The sequence below is a fragment of the Achroia grisella genome, unplaced genomic scaffold (assembly GCF_030625045.1).
Source record: "Achroia grisella isolate CSIRO2021 unplaced genomic scaffold, CSIRO_AGI_Agris_v1 utg821, whole genome shotgun sequence".
NCBI lineage: Eukaryota > Metazoa > Arthropoda > Insecta > Lepidoptera > Pyralidae > Achroia > Achroia grisella.
This window is the reverse complement of record NW_026713035.1, coordinates 3590294-3611413: the sequence shown is the minus strand read 5'-3', so window position 1 is coordinate 3611413 and position 21120 is coordinate 3590294. Positions and strand designations below refer to the sequence as shown.

Genomic DNA, 21120 nt, shown 5'->3' with positions numbered 1-21120 from the left:
GTTGAAGTCTATACAAAATGATTTTCTAACTGTAATTGTTTTTGTATATATTGATCCTAAGGTGCGAACTTATCAATAATTATTATTTAATATAATATTGATGTATTAAATAAAACTAATAGAAATAATGTTTCACCACTATAGATTATGACTTGTATTTTAGTGTCTTGAAAAATATATTTGGGAAGATGTTGCTACAGTATTGTATCGTCTAGTGAATGGCTGATTAAGGTTTGTATTTTTAATTTATTTACAATAAAAAGAATATTAGTAATCATTTACAATATGCTTCTTTCAAATTCATAAAAAATATTTATATTTAAAGGAGAATAGTTTCGTCAATAATTAATTGTTTATACAATCGCATATGTTTATATTCGTGCGGATGTTTTGATATTAAGTACATTAATAAAGCAAATTTTAATACTCGTTGTTTACGACTATAGAAAATTGATTTGTCGTGTTTTGTTTACACTAGTTAGACGCAAGAAGTTGATATATTCACATTGCGGTATGTAGAAAGAAAAGAGTTGGTGTATGTGTTTTATTACGTGGCTATTGCGGACGGTGAATAATTTATTCGTTAAGTATTAGTAGTTAAACCAAAGTCATTGTGTATAGATATTAATAATAGGAACAATGCTAAGTGACCTTAGTTCTTCAGTGCCACTACGTGAACATGGTATATTTTTGTTTCTTTTAGATACAGTATTAATTAAAAATTTTAATTTAGTCAAATAACATGAATAATTCTTATCCTTTAATTATTGTATTGCATAATATTGTATATATGTAATAATAGGTATTGAATGTATACAGAGGTATGGTAATGAAATTACTGAGTATGGAGGAATATCATCTTACCCATAAGAAATGGCAAATGGGGCTCATGTCATAATGTTTATTGTAATGCAGTCTATGATGAAGTGTTACAATATTTAAGTGGTATAATACCCATATGGTACACCTGAGTAAATTTAATATAACTTTATTTTGGTCTTAGAATATTGTTACTGACTTTCTTGCCAATTCTGCTTGCCTGCATATATAAATTAATAATGAGGTATCTATAAAATGCAATATATGTATGTAAGGCCTAAAATTTTATTATTATAAATGAAATATTCAAGGTAATAGTAAAATATTAAAATACAAATTAATTTTAATACATGTTCATGTAAAGAAATTTTATTTTTATTTAAATTTCTTTGTTTATGAGTAATATGAACACAATAATATATATTTCCTTACATAAAATATTTAATATAAGTATGTTGAGGATGTTTCATCAAACAAAAGCTGAAAGAATGTGAGAACTTCCCGTGACATAAAATAAAAGCATATTAAAAATCTGACTTCAATAAATACATACATATATGCACATATGTAATTAATAATTTTCTTATTAGACAAATAATACTAGTTGTGCCAGTGTCTTAGTTCGCCTGTACATTTGTAGTCCCAATTGTTGATGATTATCTAACAACTACAATAAATAAGATGTTGATATACCTAATCACCATCTGCCATTTTATTAATTTTGGTAGCATATTGAAAAATATTGGTAGTAACTATTTCACAATTTTGCATCTCCTACTCTACTTTTATACTTTGTTTATCATTTAAGTTGATTTATATATAAAGTAAACATCTTTTATAAAACTAATGTTTAAAATGGCACTTATTTTTTCCCGATTTTATATATGTTCATAAGGGGAATAGGATGTAGACAAATGAACCCATTGCTAGCAATGTACGATGTCAGGTTGCCCTCCACAGGGTTCCCCTTGGAAACCATAGTTATAAGTTCCTGTTAAATTTGTCAGTATGGACTAATTGACCCGCCAGCGTAAACTGATAACGCATGCATCGTTCCATTTTCATAATTAGAACAAAATTTATAGTTTTCGTTTTCGTATGTCGGTACAACTGGACATTTTAGTTTAAATTTTATATCTCTAAAAAGTATTTTATCATTAACGCGGCAAGCAAAACTTACAATTTGATATGACAAACTGGTCGTCTTATTACGACATTGCGTCATGACGAAAAATAAGTAAACGTGCTTAGTGGCGCCGAAGAAATGCGATCTCGTCCCGAGATAATTGTAAGGCATTCCGCGACTGTATGACGTGGGCCGATGCCCTCTGGAACATATATCATTCTTGTGTATATATGTATATCTATATCTTCTAGTTCTACCGTCATATGTGTAATGACAATAACGTATTTTATTTATTTGTTAATTTGAACTTTAATGCACATAATTTTAAAGTGCATATGGCGGACTTAACACCTTGCGGCATTATCTATCCATTATCTATCCCCAGTTAAATTAATCTTTAAAAATATAAAACGAACGATTTCTACAGAAACTATTAATTTATTTAATTATTTAAGTTCTAAAAGACTTGTGTTATTATTTGTACATCAAACTATTTATGAACAGTGAATAAAAAAGTGATAATAATCGAACTAACTAGCGACTATGAATACATAACTAAAGTGACATATTAAATTAAATAATTTACAAATAAGTGCTATTAAACAGTTCCAATACTACAAAAACATATAATTTGTGAAGTAAAAGTGTTAAATTAGTAATTTGTGTATTTTCTATTTTTATTATAAAAGTGCAGGGTATACCAAACCCAGTGACATTCAAACATTTGTGATATTTCAAACATTCAAAAGAAACGGTCTAACGACAACATATTTGACTAGATGTTGAAACATAATTTCGCACTCGAGGTTATCACAAGCATTGGCCTAGTTTGATAGGCGTCTGCTTCTCATCCAAGAGGTTGTGCCTTCAAATCTGAACGGCGAAATTAATTTTTGTGAAGTTATAAGAACGAATTAAATCTAATAGTATAATCATCGAAACTGCGTATGTGGTTAGACAACATTTATTCAAAATGAATAAACATCCGAGACTAGGTGTCGAAACTCGATTGCAACAGTCAATACAAGCAAAAGATGAAATCATAACTAATTTAAATAAACAAATTCAAACTAAAGACGAAAGTCTAAAGACATACGAACAATTAATATGCAACTTAGATATAAAACTTAAAGAAAAAATGCGATTAATAAAAATTATGGAAGAAGAACACGAACAAAATAGTATAGAATTCGAGAGATTATGTAAAGAAAATCAAAACTTAAAGAAATGTATTACAATTAAAGAGTCAGAAATTTTTGACTTACAAAATGATATTGTTACCATAGAAGAAGCAAATAGAAAATCTAACATTGAATGCGAAGAAGTAGTTTCAATAAATAATACATTGATTACACCATTAAAAAAACAACTAAATGATATAAATACTGAAAATAGACTTCTACAATTAAAATTAAACAAAGTTATGGATGAATATAATAATTTAAGAATGACAACAGAGTTAAAAACACAATCATTAATAAACGTAAAAGGGTCAAGGATTTATAAAAACCGCAAATTATTTAAAAAGATAAAAAACCAGATGAAAAAAATCAAATCACTACAAAATAAATTGCATAGACTTAATAAAACACAAAAGAAACATATTAGTGTGTGTATCGACACTCCAGTAAAACACACGCAAACACTCGCGGTGATATTACCTGTTTGTCACAGGAATTACACTGTGAAGCTGCGGCAATTGAATTAAAATCACAAAAAACTGTAATAATCTGTATATATCGCGCTAATTATGATATTAATATATTTTATGATACACTTTCAAAAATTCTATTTAAAGTTAATAAAGAAAATAAGCAAATAATTTTAACTGGTGACTTTAATATAAATTTCCTCAACAAAAGTAAATACTTAACAGATTTTAAATTAATTTTAAAAAACTTTGACATGAAGAATATTTTAATTGATAGTCCCACACGTATAGCCAAAGGCAGTTCAACCTGCATTGACAATTTTATTACAAATTTTTGTGACAATATTATACATAGTAAAGTACTTGACTATAAGATCTCCGACCATAATATTATCGAATTAGTTTATAACGTTAAAATACAGTATAATTATAAAAAGGATGTAAAAAAAAATTACATTGCACGTCAATTCACAAATAATAACTGCAATTACTTTCACTATTTACTTAATAAAGACCAAACATATTATTATGATATCTATAATTGTGACGATGCTAACGTAAAAGCTGAAACTTTTTTATTAGGTTTAAAATATTTTTATGACATTGCATTCCCAAAGAAGAAAAAATATATTATAAATAAGAAAAACTACTGGGAAACTAAAGGCATAATGAAATCTAGAGACACGTTGAATAAACTGGAACTATTACAATCTATATATCCTACTGAAAGACGTAAATTAAAATTAAAGAAATTTAAGAAATGTTTTAAAAAAGTTTTATTAACGGCGAAAAGAGTGCAAATCTCGGACAAAATTATGAAATCTCAGAATAAAGTAGCGGCAACATGGAATACAATATCTAAATTAACTAATAGATCTAAACATAATAAAGTTAGAATAGAAAAAATAAATGACAAGAATGGTATACCTATAACTAATCCAAAAATGATTTCAAACATATTTAATAACTTTTTCTGTAACATTGCTAAAAGTATAAGTGGTAATATTAAAATAGACAAAAAAGAATACATTCAATATCTCAATAATGCTACAAATATTAAGCACGAGCTTCATCTAGAAATAGTTACGCTGCAAGATTTGAAGAAAATTATGAGAGAGCTGAAAAGTAAAAAGTCAAAGGATATTTACGATATGGACTCTAAAATAATAAAACTAATATTAAGTAATGAAAAACTAACGCTTGCATTATTACATGTACTTAATACTTCTATAGAAACAGGTGTGTTTCCAGATGTATTTAAATTTGGTAAAATAACACCTATATTTAAAAAGGGCAACACTCAAGATCCATCAAATTATCGTCCGTTTTGTATTTTACCTGTTTTATCGAAAGTTATGGAAACTATCCTAAAGAAATCCATAGTTAAATTCTTTGAAGGTAAAGATTTATTTACTACTGCACAATATGGTTTTAGAGAAAATAAATCTTCAACCAAGGCCATTGAATATACAGTTGATTATATTCTTGAATCTTTGGATGGGTCAATGAAGTGTGCAAGTATTTACTGTGATTTATCTAAAGCATTCGACTGTTTAAGACATGATATTTTAATTGACAAATTATATTTTTATGGGCTCAGAGGCAATACATTAAAAATAATAAAATCCTACTTAAGTAATAGAATTCAAGTGGTTTCGGTGAATAATATTGTTTCACAAAAAGCACAAGTTGACATAGGAATACCACAAGGTTCTATTCTTGGGCCGCTGTTATTTCTAGTCTATATTAATGATTTACCGGCAAATCTACCACCTAATAGCCTTGTAACATTATTTGCCGATGACACACACGTGGGCGTAAGATCCCAAACAAAAAACACTTTAGAACATGAAGTAAATTCAGTAACAGCGATCCTAAATGATTGGTTTAGATCTAATGGAATTATACTTAATACCGATAAAAATGTTCTTATGACTTATAACATTACCAACAAATCATACATAGGAAATATAAGCCAACGATCTTGTAGTAAAGAGACAACGTTTCTTGGATACACTATCGATAATAAATTAAATCATAAATCTCATATCGGAAAACTATGTAATAAACTCGCGTCAGCCAACTTTGCCTTAAGTAAATTAAAATCATTAGTTAACAAAAAAGCGCTGAAGTCTGTATATTACGCATATATTCAGTCCTTAATTACTTATGCAGTGACAATTTGGGGCAATGCTACCGATATAAACAAAATACTCAGGCAGCAAAAGCTAGCAATAAGGATTATTTGTGGTCTCCACAAGCGCGTATCAGCCAGACCATACTTTATAAAAGAAAAAATTATGACTGTAATTTCATTGTATATCTACCACAGCTTATTGACAATACACGATAAAAGCAATGAGTTAAATAAGATTTCCGATAATCATAATTACCATACGCGTAATAAAGGCAATATACAGTTACCTAAAACAAGACTTGGTAAAACTTTTAAACAAGGCATTAGTATAAAAATCAAAATGTATAATAAACTAACTGTGCAAATAAGAGAATTCCTAAAACAAGTCAAAACTGAAATAAGATCTTTTTTTGAAAAACATCCTTTTTATAATATTACCGAGTATGTAGACCTAAATATAATTTTATCGTAATTATGACTACGGAACATATTATGTTATTAGTTATTATTATAGTAATTTTATTGATTAATATAATTTTATTTAAAAATGTAATTTTGTTAATTAATGTAATTTTATTTATTAATGTAATTGTAATTGGATTGAATTTGTATAAATATGAATTACTGTATCCTATGACTTGCCATATATGTAAAGAAGTTTTTTACATTGGTTAATAAACGAAATATGAAATATGAAATCTACCAGTCAACCATGGGTGGTATATAATATATACCACCTATATACCTATGGACAATACACATACATATACGAATAAATAGTTACATATATATAAACCATAAATAAATACATATATAATAATCTGGTAATGAATTATGATGTATTTCAATGTCAGATTATTAGATAAATTATATTAGACGTTTTGTGAAATGCAATGGAACGCAATAAACCTTACATTGCGGGAAGCTTGCTACAATATTTATAAAAATCTCATTTAAATCGGTTGAACCGTTTCTGAGATTAGCGTGCAGAGATTTACACAGAGGCACAGACAAATATCTAACTACCATAGACTTTGGTATCGTAAATACAACCTATTTAAAAAATATTTTACATCCTACATGACGCGGTTATGATTACCTGATTTTTTAAAATCATCAGGTTACTGTATAAAGTTACTTAGTTCTAAATGAAAATCGAATCCAACTCATAAATAAGTCATGATGGTGAGAAAGTCCAAGACGCGACAAAGGACGTTAAATTCCAATAAATGCTTGTGATACCATTGGCGGCCTACTTTCAATGCTCGAGTCAATACGTATAGTTATGGACAGATTGTGAATTTGTAAGTCTATTGTTATTTATACTTCGGTATTAATATACAGAAAGTATATTAATATGGGCTAATGTATATTTTCTTTGCTATACTTACAGTCATAATCTTTTGCTGTAATAACTTTAGTATGTTGATGTTATAGAAAGTATTTATTGTTAACGTGGCTCCTACATCAGTCAGTAGATTGTAAATATCCATTATTCAATCCTACATCAATCGAAACTAAGTTATTTTTTTCAGTACTTTTAAGTTACAAAAGTCACGAGTAAATTATTTTTTTAAAAACATCTTTAAGTTACTTACCAATAGGTATATGTATTATTTCTCTATCGATGCCAAAAATCAAGCATATCTATATATTCGTGTTGTGATATTTAGTAAAGTCGACACCTTAACACTCAGTTTAGTTTAACAACAGCTGTTATAGCATCTACACACGGCCCTAAAATTGATAGTAATAGAGAAGAGTAGGTACAGGTTGCCAACTGTACGAGAATCTTCGAACAGGTACGAAATTTTTGGCCTTCGATACGAGGATATTTTTATCCCCGCGTAAGTGCAATACCTAGGGAAATCGGTTAAAATACGATTATGTACGAGGTTAGTGAGCTAAACCGAGATAATATACGCGATTTTTAAATTCGTACGAGGCCAAATGTTTTAAAGTTGGGCACCCGGCGTAAAGAACTACATAGAGCGCATTATAAGTAGACAAATATTAATCATTATTATTCTCCCTGACGATTTGATCTAGGACGCTACCCACAACTGCTATTGTCACCAATTTTAGGTCCCTTATTAATGTTATCAGTCCAATTTTAACGGGGATGGAAATTACGACGGCCTGAAAGTAGATTCGAACCCCTAGCGGTGCCCTCAGACAAAACTCGTATCCATCAGGTAGGAATTGGTTTTCAGCCGGTCCGGTCCGCAGGTTTGGAGTGCCATCTGTACTCGCCCCTTTCGTTCAATGAAGCTATAAAGGCCAGCTTCGGCCAATAGCATTAGGCTAGTTAAAAAAACGATTTTAGGGTCGTGTGTACATGCTTTTATTTGACACTTTGAATCATTGCGGTTGCGTGTTGTACGTGCGTATTTTAATGTCGGGAAAACCGCAAGAAGAAGGGACCATTTGACTTTGGGGTACATATTTATGAGTATCTGGTTTTTAACAAGGGTTATGTCTGTCTGTATGTATTTCATTATACATCCTACTTCGGAGGTTTATGTAAGTCCCCGAGGTAGACTTTGTAAAAAATGGTTGTGTACTGTCTATTTCCGTCAGGCACGTTTATTTGTAAGCTTTTTCATTTGAAGGGCTAGTCAAAGGCTAGCAGTGCAAGCAGCTTCTCATCATCAATTACTGCCATTCTTAGCCTGCGATACCAACGTATAAGTGTCACATGGTAACGTAATGTCCTTAGAGCTGGTCATGAATATATATAAGAGATGGTTACCGCTTACCAGGTTTGCTTTGCTCTTCGGATTGTTTTGCTTTTTTAATTATATGAGGCCTATGATGCTTGTATTGTTTGTATTGTAGTTATTCACTTAGTTTCCAGTAAACAGTGTAACTTTGGTTTTGCATACGTATAATAATACTAACTTAAACGTATAATAATACTAGCTGTCCCGGCAAACGTTGTTTTGCCTTAAAATAAAAAAATAATAATTTAGGGGTGGACTACCTGGGATGAAAAATAGATGTTGGCCGATTCTCAGATCTACTCAATACGCTCACAAAATTTCATGAGAATCGGTTAAGCCGTTCCGGAGGAGTATGGGAACGAAAACTGTGATACGAGAATTTTATATATAAGATTAACTTCATCTGCATCGCACTTATTTACATTTATCATTACATTTTGCCCAATTTACACAATATCTTTTAAAATTACAACCTATGTGTTATTCTGATACATATACATGAAACTTTACAGTAATGTAAGTAGGTACATTACTGTAAAGTAACGTTTCATCACAATCCGTTCAGTAGTTTTTGTAAAAGAGTAACAAAAATACATCCATACTCACAATCTTTCGTGTTTATAAATTAGTAAGTATAGTAAGAAAATTGTAAATTACATATTGATTGTCATGATTTTATATATTCAATAGTTACAGATAAAATATACCAAGGGAAACAACGTCGATAATTGACAACGCCTCTTTCTACCCCTTGTAAGATTTACGAGTGTGACTTCATATTATGTATTTATTATAGGGATAATTAATATTATAGGGATATTAAGCAAACCCACAGATTGCTTAAAATAACCTTAAAATTTGATATAGTACAATTTGTTTGGAATAAATAAATGAATTATTTTTAGACCCGGAAGGTTTATAAAAGTTAATATACGCATATGTATAGTCAGTATAATGAATATTCATTGTTTTAATATATTTTTTTGTTGCTATAAATATCTGCAAAACAATAAAGTCGATCGTATTTTGTATATCTGTCGGGTTGTGTTGATGATATGGAGTCTACAAGGAATTTAGAATTTGCTATATATTGCCCTGCCTGCGCATACTATTATAAACGAGATGTCATTATCCACTGTGAATCTTACTAATATTATAAATGCGAAAGTTTATGATTGTTTGTTACTATTTCACGCAAAAACTACTGAACGGATTATGATGAAACTTTACAGTAATAAAACATATATAATATATAATTTAAAAAGATATTATGTAAATTCGTCGAAATTTACTGATAAATGTCAAGTAAGTTATAAAGGTCAGCTAGTATGTTTATAATTTTAATAGGATTTCGAATTCACGAGGGGTTTGTAAAGTAAGTCTTTGTAAATCGTTTGTCTGTCTCACCTATTTCAGCCGTTAAGCAGCTTGATTCCTTTGACATACGGCTGTGAAATTGAGAGTATGGAGGCATAACATGATGCACAAGCGTTACATGATTATGTGATGACCGTAATCATAGAACAAAGAAGTTCCACTATTATGTTTGTACCCCAAAATCGCACAATAGGGCATTTGCATCTTTTTGATCGAAATTAATGTGACTTTGCGCAAGGGTAGTAAAAAAAAAAACTGTCCGCGCGGACTGGCACACAGATTAGTATGTGTTATAACATATTACCATAGTATTTCTATTTAAATTTTTTTGTGTCCGTAATGCTCAGGTTTATAGGGGGTTGGTAGCTTTCCTCAGGTAGATCGTTAAGTTCTTTGTCATTCGAGTTTCATGTGAAAAAGAATAATACTGTAGATATAATTCGATATTCATTTGGAAAATAAATTATCCGTTAAATACTGTAAGATCGTTCTGTAGGCGTTGAAAATTGTTTCTAAAGCGGGGAAACTGTCGCCTTACATCATACCAAAATCTTGATTATCTACGGTGACACAGCTTAAAAATCATCCAGCTTTGAAGTTAACGTACTGCGACAATGACGTCAATCTCATAAAGATAGTCATTTTGATATACTTAGCAACGAATTCGATGTTGCTTATACAGGCTATGAAAATTGGTTAGGTTTCTCCCCTTCTAACCCTTCAATGTTTATTTTTAGACTCTTAAAAATAGGATGCCTATCATGCTGTTAGAAACATTTGAGGTAGACATTTTTTATAGACTTCACTTATAAAGTCACGTTTGTAATTATTCTAGAAATTGCTTCGAGTTTGTGTTTTCGTGGTTGGCACATTTTCTGTTCTGATTTATGTGAGTTTCCGATGATGTACATGTAATTAGAATACCATTTATTAATTATGATTGAAATCATTTTCATATATATATTTTTTATCTACACATGACGGCCTCTGTCTAGGGATTTAGCATGCCGCCTTACTTTCGATAGTTGCGGGTTCGATTCTTCGCACAGTAGAAATATTTGTATTTATGAGTATGATTATTACTATCGTTCTGGGTGTTTTCTACAGATACGTATTATATTATAACTGATACAGTTACTTTTTTTAAATACATACATACATGTATTTAAAAAAAGTAAGTGTATCAGTTGTCTAGTATCCATAAGCAGATCTGCTTAACTTGGGATAGATGGCGCTGTGTGAATTGTCCTGAGATATTATTACCTATATACATATACGTGAAGCAAAAACTTTGTACCCTTTTTACGAAAATAGCGCGGATGAAGAAATATGAAATTTCGCACACTTATAGTTTAAGAGAAGGAGTGCAGAATACTTTTTTTTTTAATTATCCATAAAAAGATTAAATCAGTAAAAAAACATTTTTGACATACACACGCATCAAATTGTGTATAGATTTATTTTGCTTTTGATATTAATAATTATGGTGGAATTCGACCTAGTTGGCGATCACTAGTAATTTTTATTACTTACTGCCAAATAAAAATTATAGATCGTAGGAAAAGTAAGTGCAATACAATAATAAAACTAAAATATGTTTATAACAATTATGGCGGTTCTATAAAACAGGTAATTTTATTGCACCTATGCAACTCCATCGCGTCATGCCTATGAGTAGCATAATTCAAAACATGCATTTAACAATAATAAATACTTAGCTGTAGCAAGTAATCGCTCGTCCATTACTTACGCCACTGGATTGACAACAATTAAGGTGCCTACATATTTGGTATGTCAACTGATTTTGTTGTTTTATTAATTTACTAAGTTTTGCACGACTTAATTTATGGTCGGGGGTTCATGTTTGTATGAGTCTGGGTCGTATGTATGTATATTTATTTAAGTGTACGTTTTAATCAACAATTATCGCATTACTTAAGTTTATAGACACCTTTACAAGTTTCGCAAACAACCGTCGTGTTGTCAGCCTTGATTTCATCGTCAGTGCGTTCCGCTCCGTTGCCGTCGAAACACTCTTGCCACAAATCGGTTTTTCCTTTTTATTCGATTGAAAAATGTTCACGTTTTCCTTGTGAAGTGGGTGTCTCAATCTGTGTATCGTATTTTATATATTTTTCAATTACTGAGTGCAAAAATATATGTGCTGATAAGTTAATTAACAGCGCTGTTAATAACTTACCTTAGGTATGTGAAATATTTTTATTTTGTTTGTTTTGTTTTGTTGTTATTTTGTTTAATTTAAATTGATTTTATTCGACATATATGTACATATACATTACATTTGTTGACACATTCTTATTGTATAAGTGAAAGTTCGAAAGTATTCCTAGTTATGTGTATATTAGCAGTTTTTCCTGTCATCTGCTTGATAGAACTTTCTAGATATTATTTTAATAAGTTACATTGATATGTTGCTTATTAAACTACTGGCTCGTTGATATCTATTGCTTGTTTACTTAAATTACAAGATGACCTTGACGGTGTACCGGTTTAATTACACTACCTCACTGTGCAATGTTTACGGGTTCTATCTTTGCCCAATATTATTTGTTTAATAGGTATATAGGGTTCTTCGTAATTTGTAGGTAAACAAGCCGGAAGCGAAGTAGGTAATAACACTCGTAAATTCACCAACCAATTGAAGTAATCAGAAAATAAATTTTGAACTCTTCATACTATCTATCGTAAATATATCTATCTATCATACCTATTAAATTGATTAAACTATGCTGCGGGGTCAGCAGCTTTTATATGAAGATTTGTTCAGTTTACCTGGTAGGTAAGAACAAATATATTATTAAACTTACTATAAGAGTAGATGACGTCTGTTTCTCTCTAATTGTTAATTAAGATTTACAGGCACTTACACATAGTCCAATATTTATAATTATAAAGCAAATATATTTTATTCAACAATTAGAACAAACAAATATAAATACAAATAAAAAATTTGGACCTGATCTACACAGCGACTCTACATTTTATTTTATATATAATATAGCCTTAATTCAGGGCATCAGTGAAGATATTTAATTTCCATTCTTTTTCATGATTGACTATATTTCAACTATTTTTACTTTCCTACACGGTATTTAGTCACAGACGTACCTACACATAAATTTAGATAAGCCTATTTGGCTATGCATGATTCTAGGACATTCATTTTAAACGCAGTACTATTTATGATTTTTAATGTAAGTGTATAATATATAAATTCTTCCGTCTGTGTATGCAATTATGATACTGCAGATGCCTATTCAATTTGAATTGAACTACTTTTTCTATCTATTTTATGTAATTGAAACGCCCTTCATGAAAAGGAGTATTCGTTGCTAATATACTTGAGTATGGATATCTATAGGAATATGACGTAGTCAAGTGCCCAAATGCCCATGGTGTTCCTCATGTCCTATCATTGGTTCTGAGGTGTAATAGCTCAGAAATGTAGTTACACTCACTCTTTAAACAGAAACATAGTTTACAGAAAAAGCGGCAGAATTAGAAGAGATATAGATATCCACGATACATGCATCTATACAAATCTATATCGGCAAATATTAGGTTCCTGCAAAATATGTATATTGTCTCACACATACCAACTAACTGACTTATCATAGTAGAGACTTAATGGCCTTCCTTTTTAGTAAACAATCTTCAATTGTTATTAAGTTAATCTACCAATACTCATATTACATAACACGTGTGTTGTCTCTAAACAAGACATCAATCATCACGCAATTAATCGATCGGAGCTTGTGTTGACCGTCCCGATATAGTCAAATGAGCCCTATGAAATGTTTATAACCTTAATAGATACACCAATAGTAGAGAAATTAAACAAAATTATTATAATTAGGCTTCGGTGTTCTAGCGTTTTAGTACATCGCCAATGCTCGCGGGATCGCCTCGCATGGTACGTACATACGTATTCAACCAGACCATAATTACCAAAAACAAAAGAAACTGTTTGTACTGAACTAGGTGTTTCCTGTGTATGTATTTTCATGGATGATAATGGAATGGTGCACCCGTCTGCGCTATCAGTTTACGCTGGTGCTACCAGTGGAGAAAGATAAGATGAGTATGAGGTCAGGTTAATTAGCTCATTAAGTATTTATAAAAAAAATATTTAAGTATTTCTATCAGTGTGGTAAACATAGTAAAAACTCTGCTTATTATAAGACTAGAGGGCGCTGTGTTGTTATTGGGTTATTGTTATACTGTTTTATTTTGTTGACTTATCCGCTACCGACTTTATTTTTTGTAAATACTCTCTTTCCAAAGTTTAAGTGGATGAAATTGTATTAATGAAACTATATATATGTTTTGAATCAAATTATTCAACGGCCTGAATCATGGTCTACTGATATTTTATAGTGACCGAACCGTCCCAATAAAGGTTAGAAATCATATTTCATGACGCCTTACAAAGTATAATAAAATGTATGGCATTTCACCGGACCTTTTCAAATTATATTTCATATTTTATGTCACTTTTATAGAGGTTACTTCATCTTAACACTTATGACTGTTAAGATATCGATTACGAGATATCTTAAAAATGTCATCTAGTATTTAGAGCACAGATATAGAGATACGCTGTGTAAGTAACTGTGACTATATTGTATAATACAATATGTAATTTGGTAATCTTTATATATAAAAATTACGTGTCACGTTGTTTGTCCGCGATGGACTCCTAAATTAGTAAACCGATTGTAAATTTGATTTGCACATTGTGTGCAATTTGATCCAACTTGAAAGAGAATAGCTTACATCTCAAATTATCGTCGCAATATTATTTTATTCAAGAATTTTAGTCATAGCAACGTGTGGCCGGATATGCTAGTCTAATATATAAAATTCTCGTGTCACAATGTTAGTTATCATACTCCTCTGAAACGGCTCTACTACGATTTTTATGAAATTTTGTGTGCATATCGGATTGGCCTCAGTATCAGTAAACATCTATTTTTCATACACCCCACTTCTAAATAATATTTTTTTTGACAATTTTATTTTTATTTTATTATGATTTACCTTTGTATGCTTAGCATTGAAAAATACATACAACTTCGTATTTTCACCCCTTTTACGACGTCTGTTTTCTTAATTTATATGGCAAAACAAAATTTGCCGGGACAGCAAGGAAGTAAATAAAAATCTCATTTTATATGAAATACTAATGGTGCTCGAGATTTCGTATTGTATACGACATGGGTATTCAGAAAATTCTCAGGTATTTAGCTTATATCTTTACCCCTATTATAAAATATTAGTATTAGTAAAATACTAATTCCTCCTGCTTTTTTTACGTCAAATTTTAATACACAAACAGATAGACAAGTACACAGTTATCGCCTCGTCACGATTTTACTATATTATTATATGTAAAGATAATAAATAAGATAAGTATTTCACTAATGCTATGTTATTACAAAACCATTGACTAACCCTCTATGTTATTTGTATCAACTCTTTAAGAAAGCTAAAAACGAACTTAAACAATCGAACGTCGTCGTTACGATTCGTCTAGAACTCTACTACAACAAATTGTAGTTAGATCCAATAAATGACCAAAGTTACAATTTTTTTGTTAAATATTGTAAGTACACGTAGTTCGAAATCAACTAATACTTGTATTTATATCTGTAACTAGCCTCGCACGTGCTAGAATTGTAGTGAAGTCATAAGTTTTTAAATAAATTACAGCTTATATTTTACGCTATGATAATGTACTAGCAGCTCTATAATTTCAAAGCTGACAGGTGAATGAATTGTGAAAATATATTTATTTTCTTACTTTATTTATCACGTACCTACAAAATATCAATTCTTTCCTCTATATAATAACAGTTTAGATCAAGATCCAAGATGGTACAAATTTGTTTATTAACATTATTTTATGTTATTCTATAATATATTTGCAAAGAGTTTAACTAGCTTTAGACTTGTTTTCACGGTACAGCTGAATACGTGACCTACATAAAGGTGAACCACTTTTATTCGTCAAATAGTATTATGTAGATTTTTAGTATTGTCTTGTATATGTATTATGTTGAGATCTACTTTTGTTTCACGGTGTTCAACATTTATCGTGAATTCTGTTCGCTGTGTAGTTACTTATACTTATTAGCTTTTAATTTTAGGTTTTTTATGTATATATATGGATAGTAATGGAATAGTGCACCCGCCTGTGCTAACGGTATACCCTGGCGGCGCACCACTGAAAGACTGAAGAATGAGCTACGACAGGCTAACCTGACTTCATTTATGTTAGTTAGCCTATCGTGGTGAATTCACCCAAATTAACTAATTAGGTTTCCAGTTCTTACCAGGGCTCGACCGAACATGGTACATTATTAGTAATAGAGTGAATATTCCTCATTTCTAATAATTCCCCGTATTGTACCATAGAAACGTTCATGAAACAGTACATAAATAAATCTCTCTCTTATCTTTAGAAAGTTGTGATACGATTTCAATTGGGTCACTATTGCTTTTTAATACCAAGATTAAAAATATCAAAGATTATATTTAAAAAAAAGCAAGTGCGCGTAGAATAACTTGTGTCTATTTGCTAGTTTATAATAAGTATAGTTTAGTAGTGGGATATGTTATAATGTAACTTTGGCAAATCCGTGTATACCGCTAGATTATAATAAGAATGGCATTTTGAATAGATATCATTTCTTATCAGAAATTAGATAGAGATAAAGGTTACATTTGATAATAACTTGTCTCGTTGTTACGTTCTTGATATTTTAGTGTTACTGTCTATTTTATACTTACTTTGTTTAGAAAAATGTTTATAGTGCTATATCATAAACGACAAATGAAGCTCAATCTTCTGGGTCCCATTTATTAAATTTAAAGTATATGAATATGATAAGACCAATTAAAATACAAAAAACAATACAAAAACACATGTGAATTTCAGAATTTCAAGGTGACCTGTGTAGTCATTACGCAAATTATCTCTTTTCAGAAATACAACGCACAAATATGGCGGGTGGTACAACAGGTGCGTTGCTGTACGCGGTCAGCGCTGCCGTCCTGGGTATGCTGCAGTTCGGGTTCAACACGGGAGTCATCAACGCTCCGCGAACATTCATCGAGAACTTTATTCAAGAGCAGAACGACCTCTCCCCCAGTCTCATCTTCAGTGTCATCGTCAGCGTATTTGCGGTGGGAGGAATGATCGGATGTCCACTTGCAAGCTGGCTGGTAGAAACACGTGGTCGTAAGAATGCCCTGCTTATTAACTCATTCATTGGCATCATCGGTACTGTTTTTATGGGCTTTAGTAAGGTAGCATACTCGGTGGAAATGCTCATTATTGGAAGATTCATTATAGGTATCAACTGTGGTTTTGCGACTACCGCTTCTCCTACGTATGTATCTGAAATAGCACCTGTGAATTTACGAGGTGCTTTCGGTACTGTAAACCAGTTGGCTGTTGCTTTTGGGATGGTTGGAGGACAGATTCTCGGCATCGATGGTATATTAGGCAGCGACTCAGGATGGCCGTGGCTACTAGGATTAGCTATCATACCATCAGCACTTCAGTGCATCATGTTGCCTTTCGCACCGGAATCACCTAGATATTTATTATTATCAGTTCGTGATGAAGAAAAAGCAAGAACAGCATTAACGAAAATAAGAGGTACAAACCAAATTAACGATGAAATTAATGATATGCACATTGAAGATCAAGCTACGAAGGAAGAAGATAAATTCTCAATTATGGATCTATTTAGAACTTCGTCTCTACGTACTCCACTACTTATTGGTATAGTTATGCATTTATCCCAACAATTGGGCGGCATTAACGCAGTTCTTTATTATTCTGTAACTATTTTTCAGTCAGCCGGTCTCGAGCTGTCTGTTGCACGATTGGCCTCAATTGGAGTTGGCAGTGTCTTATTCGTAATGGCTTTGGTGTCGATACCTTTAATGGATCGTTTAGGGAGACGTACCTTACAGTTGGTTGGACTCGGTGGAATGACTGTTTTCTCCGTTCTAATGACGATCGCTTTCTTCACGTACGAAAATAATTCAACTATGAGCACATTTGCTGTTATTTTCACATTCCTATATGTAGCATTTTTCGGCGTAGGTCCTAGTTCTATACCTTGGATGATCTTATCAGAGTTGTTCAATCAGGGCGCTAGAAGCGCCGCTGTAAGTGTGGGAGCCCTGGTGAATTGGTTCGCCAACTTCGTAGTTGGTTTAACATTTATACCAATGTCTGAAGCGTTGGGTAACTACGTATTCTTGCCTTATACAATCCTATTGATATTATTCTTCCTATTCACTTTCTTCAAATTGCCTGAAACTAAGAACAGGACAATCGAGGAAGTAACAGCTCTCTTTAAAAAGTAGTTTCAGTTTAACATGATAGACTTAAGCCACATTCCTTAGATGTAAGCGTATTAAATACTGCAATAAGTCTATAGTGTGAATTGTGATAATTATTTCAACAATACATAGAAGCCAGAATATTAATCTTTAAATATAAATCTATTTAACTATTAATATAAAGATGACTTGGTTTTAAATGTAAACCTGGCCTCTATGTTATTTGTAAGAGGTTGGGAACGGATGCAATTTTATTAATAAAAATTATCTAATCCAATTGAATTTATGGAAAAAATAAAGTTGAATAAATAAAATAGGTCTATCAAACGTTTGGTGTTTCTATATTAATACGGAAGTAAGTTATAAAGTTACTGTACGAGTACATTATTGTTATGTTTAAATTTATGCCTTTGGATATTGTTTTTATTAGTAAATAAGCATTCAGTATGCCCACTAACTAGAATCGCATAAAACTAGAAAGACTGAATACCTCACTTACTTGATATTTCCAAAACTTAGTACTTATTATGACGCGAATATAAAATTTTACTATTTAAATAATTAGGACATTATGTAGTATTAATGAAACTAATATCTACATTTTATAAAATTCTATAATTAAAACGTATACAGTGAAAATTAAAATTAAAGTTCAGGTAATTGTCCGAATCTTTTGGTCGAAAACATAGCTTTTCCTGTCTAATAAACAATTATTAAGTGTCATTGTTACTAGTTTGCTTTGGAGTCCTCGTTCACGACCTGGAGATTTGGACATCGATTCTTTGACTTTTGTATAAAGTTATTTAGATGTTGCGTCAAGCTACCTCGAATTTGTGCTCACCAATCTGTACGCGGCATTATAACGACTTCATCTTGCTGAAAATATAAGAACCTATTTTAATGCCTTAAAGAATTGAGAAAATAAAATAGGTTCTAACGCATTTTCACGCAGTTTGTTCGCTAAACAGTCAACACTAGGCTTCCAAGCTATATCCGAACTCTGTTCAATGCCTGATGATGCCTCGTTAAAACTAACAAAAGTTTATTAATGGAGTTTTTCACCATATTGCTTGAATTATTGTGGTATTTAAATAGATTCAATTACTGAAGTAGAAATTCATAAGTACGACTATTCTGTAGAGCATAAGTTGCGTTGTAGTTATAGCTTGGAGGCCTTTGTTTGCTAACCTTAGTAGCAATCGATCATATTTAATATACAACCAAAATTAATGATTAAAGAGTGATTATTCATTATTATAAAGCTTTATTAGATACATTAGCTTACTTGTAATTAAAATTTTTAATGTCAGGAGTATCTATTAAAAATTTTATAAAATGCTCTCATACGAAGGGTTTTGTATTTAATTTAATTTTTGCAATTTTTTACTTTATTAAATCTATTGGGTCACAGCTACTTTAATTGTTAATAAGTTTTATCATCATAAATATCATCTGTGTTTTGTAAATTAGCAATAAGTAGAATGGCGAATGTTCTTTTATATATCGCATTCATTTATTTCTATTTCTTTAATTTCATTTTCATTTCTTTTATTTATTCTATTTCTTTTATATATGGTATTCTATTAGTAAAACTTTTAAGATTTCTATTGATTACAATTTTCCACGCTTATTATTTATTTAGCCCACCATCTTTGTTTTGATATGCCCTAGATTACAAGGTGTTCGTTACAAGTTGCCAGTATTACACGTTGGTGCACAATATGCTTTAAAATTTAATTCAACAAATCTTTCTCTGTTTGTATTAAATGTGTCTTTAAACTTTCGAGGACCAATAAATTGTTTGATATACTTTTATTCTCTTCTAGGGACATTTATAGTTTTGTGATTTGTTATTTTTTTTACAATATATATTTTATTTGTTATTGTAGTTGTACGTGAATTTTGGTAATTAGAGTTTTAGTGACTTTGTATATTATCTTTATATCTTAACTTATATGTTATTACGAATTGTCATTGCACATATGCGGTGATAATTATTTACTTGCAATCGAATAATTTTGTGTTCTCATATAATTTCATTGATGTAATAAGTTCTTCATGTAAAAATATATTAGAATAGTATATAATATTAATATTAAAATTTATACACTTATTTGAAATAATTCATACGGGTTATTTCTCAATGTATCTTTATTATTCCCAATTGTAACATATATGTACATGATAATAATATATTCCTATGATGTATTCACGAAATTGTTCGTAAGTAACTCCACCCGTCCTAGTGTTATAGTGCCAACCTTTAGATATTATAGTGTAGGGCATCTCACTATCGACATATAGTGACCAACAATATGTTATAATTATTTATTATTACTTACGTTGTAGCTTCTAAATATTGTTTTTTCTAATGTATTTTAATCAAATATCAAATTGTCTTGTAGAATGTATTGTGGCACCACTTCTATTTGTCGACTGGTTTTGTTCCATTTGGGATCGGTTAAAAAGTTTTCGTTTTTCAGTGATCCTTTCTATTTTTGATTGATATGGATCCATCATCATTCATCTTTTATGCATATTGTGGTATGTGTAGAAATTGTTATCTTTAATTCTATACCTACTTTTGCTATTTTATACATTTTCTGTGTTTGTTTGTTATTTTTTTTAACCTTCCCATTAATATTAAGTCAAATGTACTGTAGCTTTTACAAAAAAAAATTAGAAACATGACGCTTAAGGATATAGTTATATTGTGTATACGTTCTTTAATTCACAGTCATCAGTATTAATCAGTTTGATTTTATTGACTCTTATACCACAAACAATTTTATTTATAAACAAGAATATTTTAAGGTAACATTTTGTTAATATTACATATAAGATCGATCTGACAATAGTTGTACTGGTGCCAACAAAGCATTTTATTATATTGTTTTAGTTGGCA

General features: G+C 30.6%; 1 protein-coding gene across 2 annotated transcripts; it reads left to right on the top strand.

The window, feature by feature from the left end:
* The first annotated feature begins 71 nt into the window (after positions 1–71).
* Positions 72–18367, top strand: LOC131852067 (glucose transporter type 1-like). Of its 2 annotated transcripts, none has more exons than XM_059202670.1 (2): positions 72–231; positions 16843–18367. In XM_059202670.1, exon 2 carries the CDS (start codon positions 16860–16862, stop codon positions 18237–18239), a length of 1380 nt encoding a protein of 459 aa, XP_059058653.1. In that variant the 5' UTR covers positions 72–231; positions 16843–16859; the 3' UTR covers positions 18240–18367. The 2 variants fall into 2 exon arrangements, with proteins under 2 accessions (XP_059058653.1, XP_059058654.1); XM_059202671.1 differs by lacking the exon at positions 72–231 and adding an exon at positions 11855–12038.
* The last annotated feature ends 2753 nt before the right edge of the window (positions 18368–21120 follow it).

Bases quoted from the DNA above. Each gene is read 5' to 3' on its own strand.
- LOC131852067 (XM_059202670.1), top strand. From the start codon at position 16,860: ATGGCGGGTGGTACAACAGGTGCGTTGCTGTACGCGGTCAGCGCTGCC.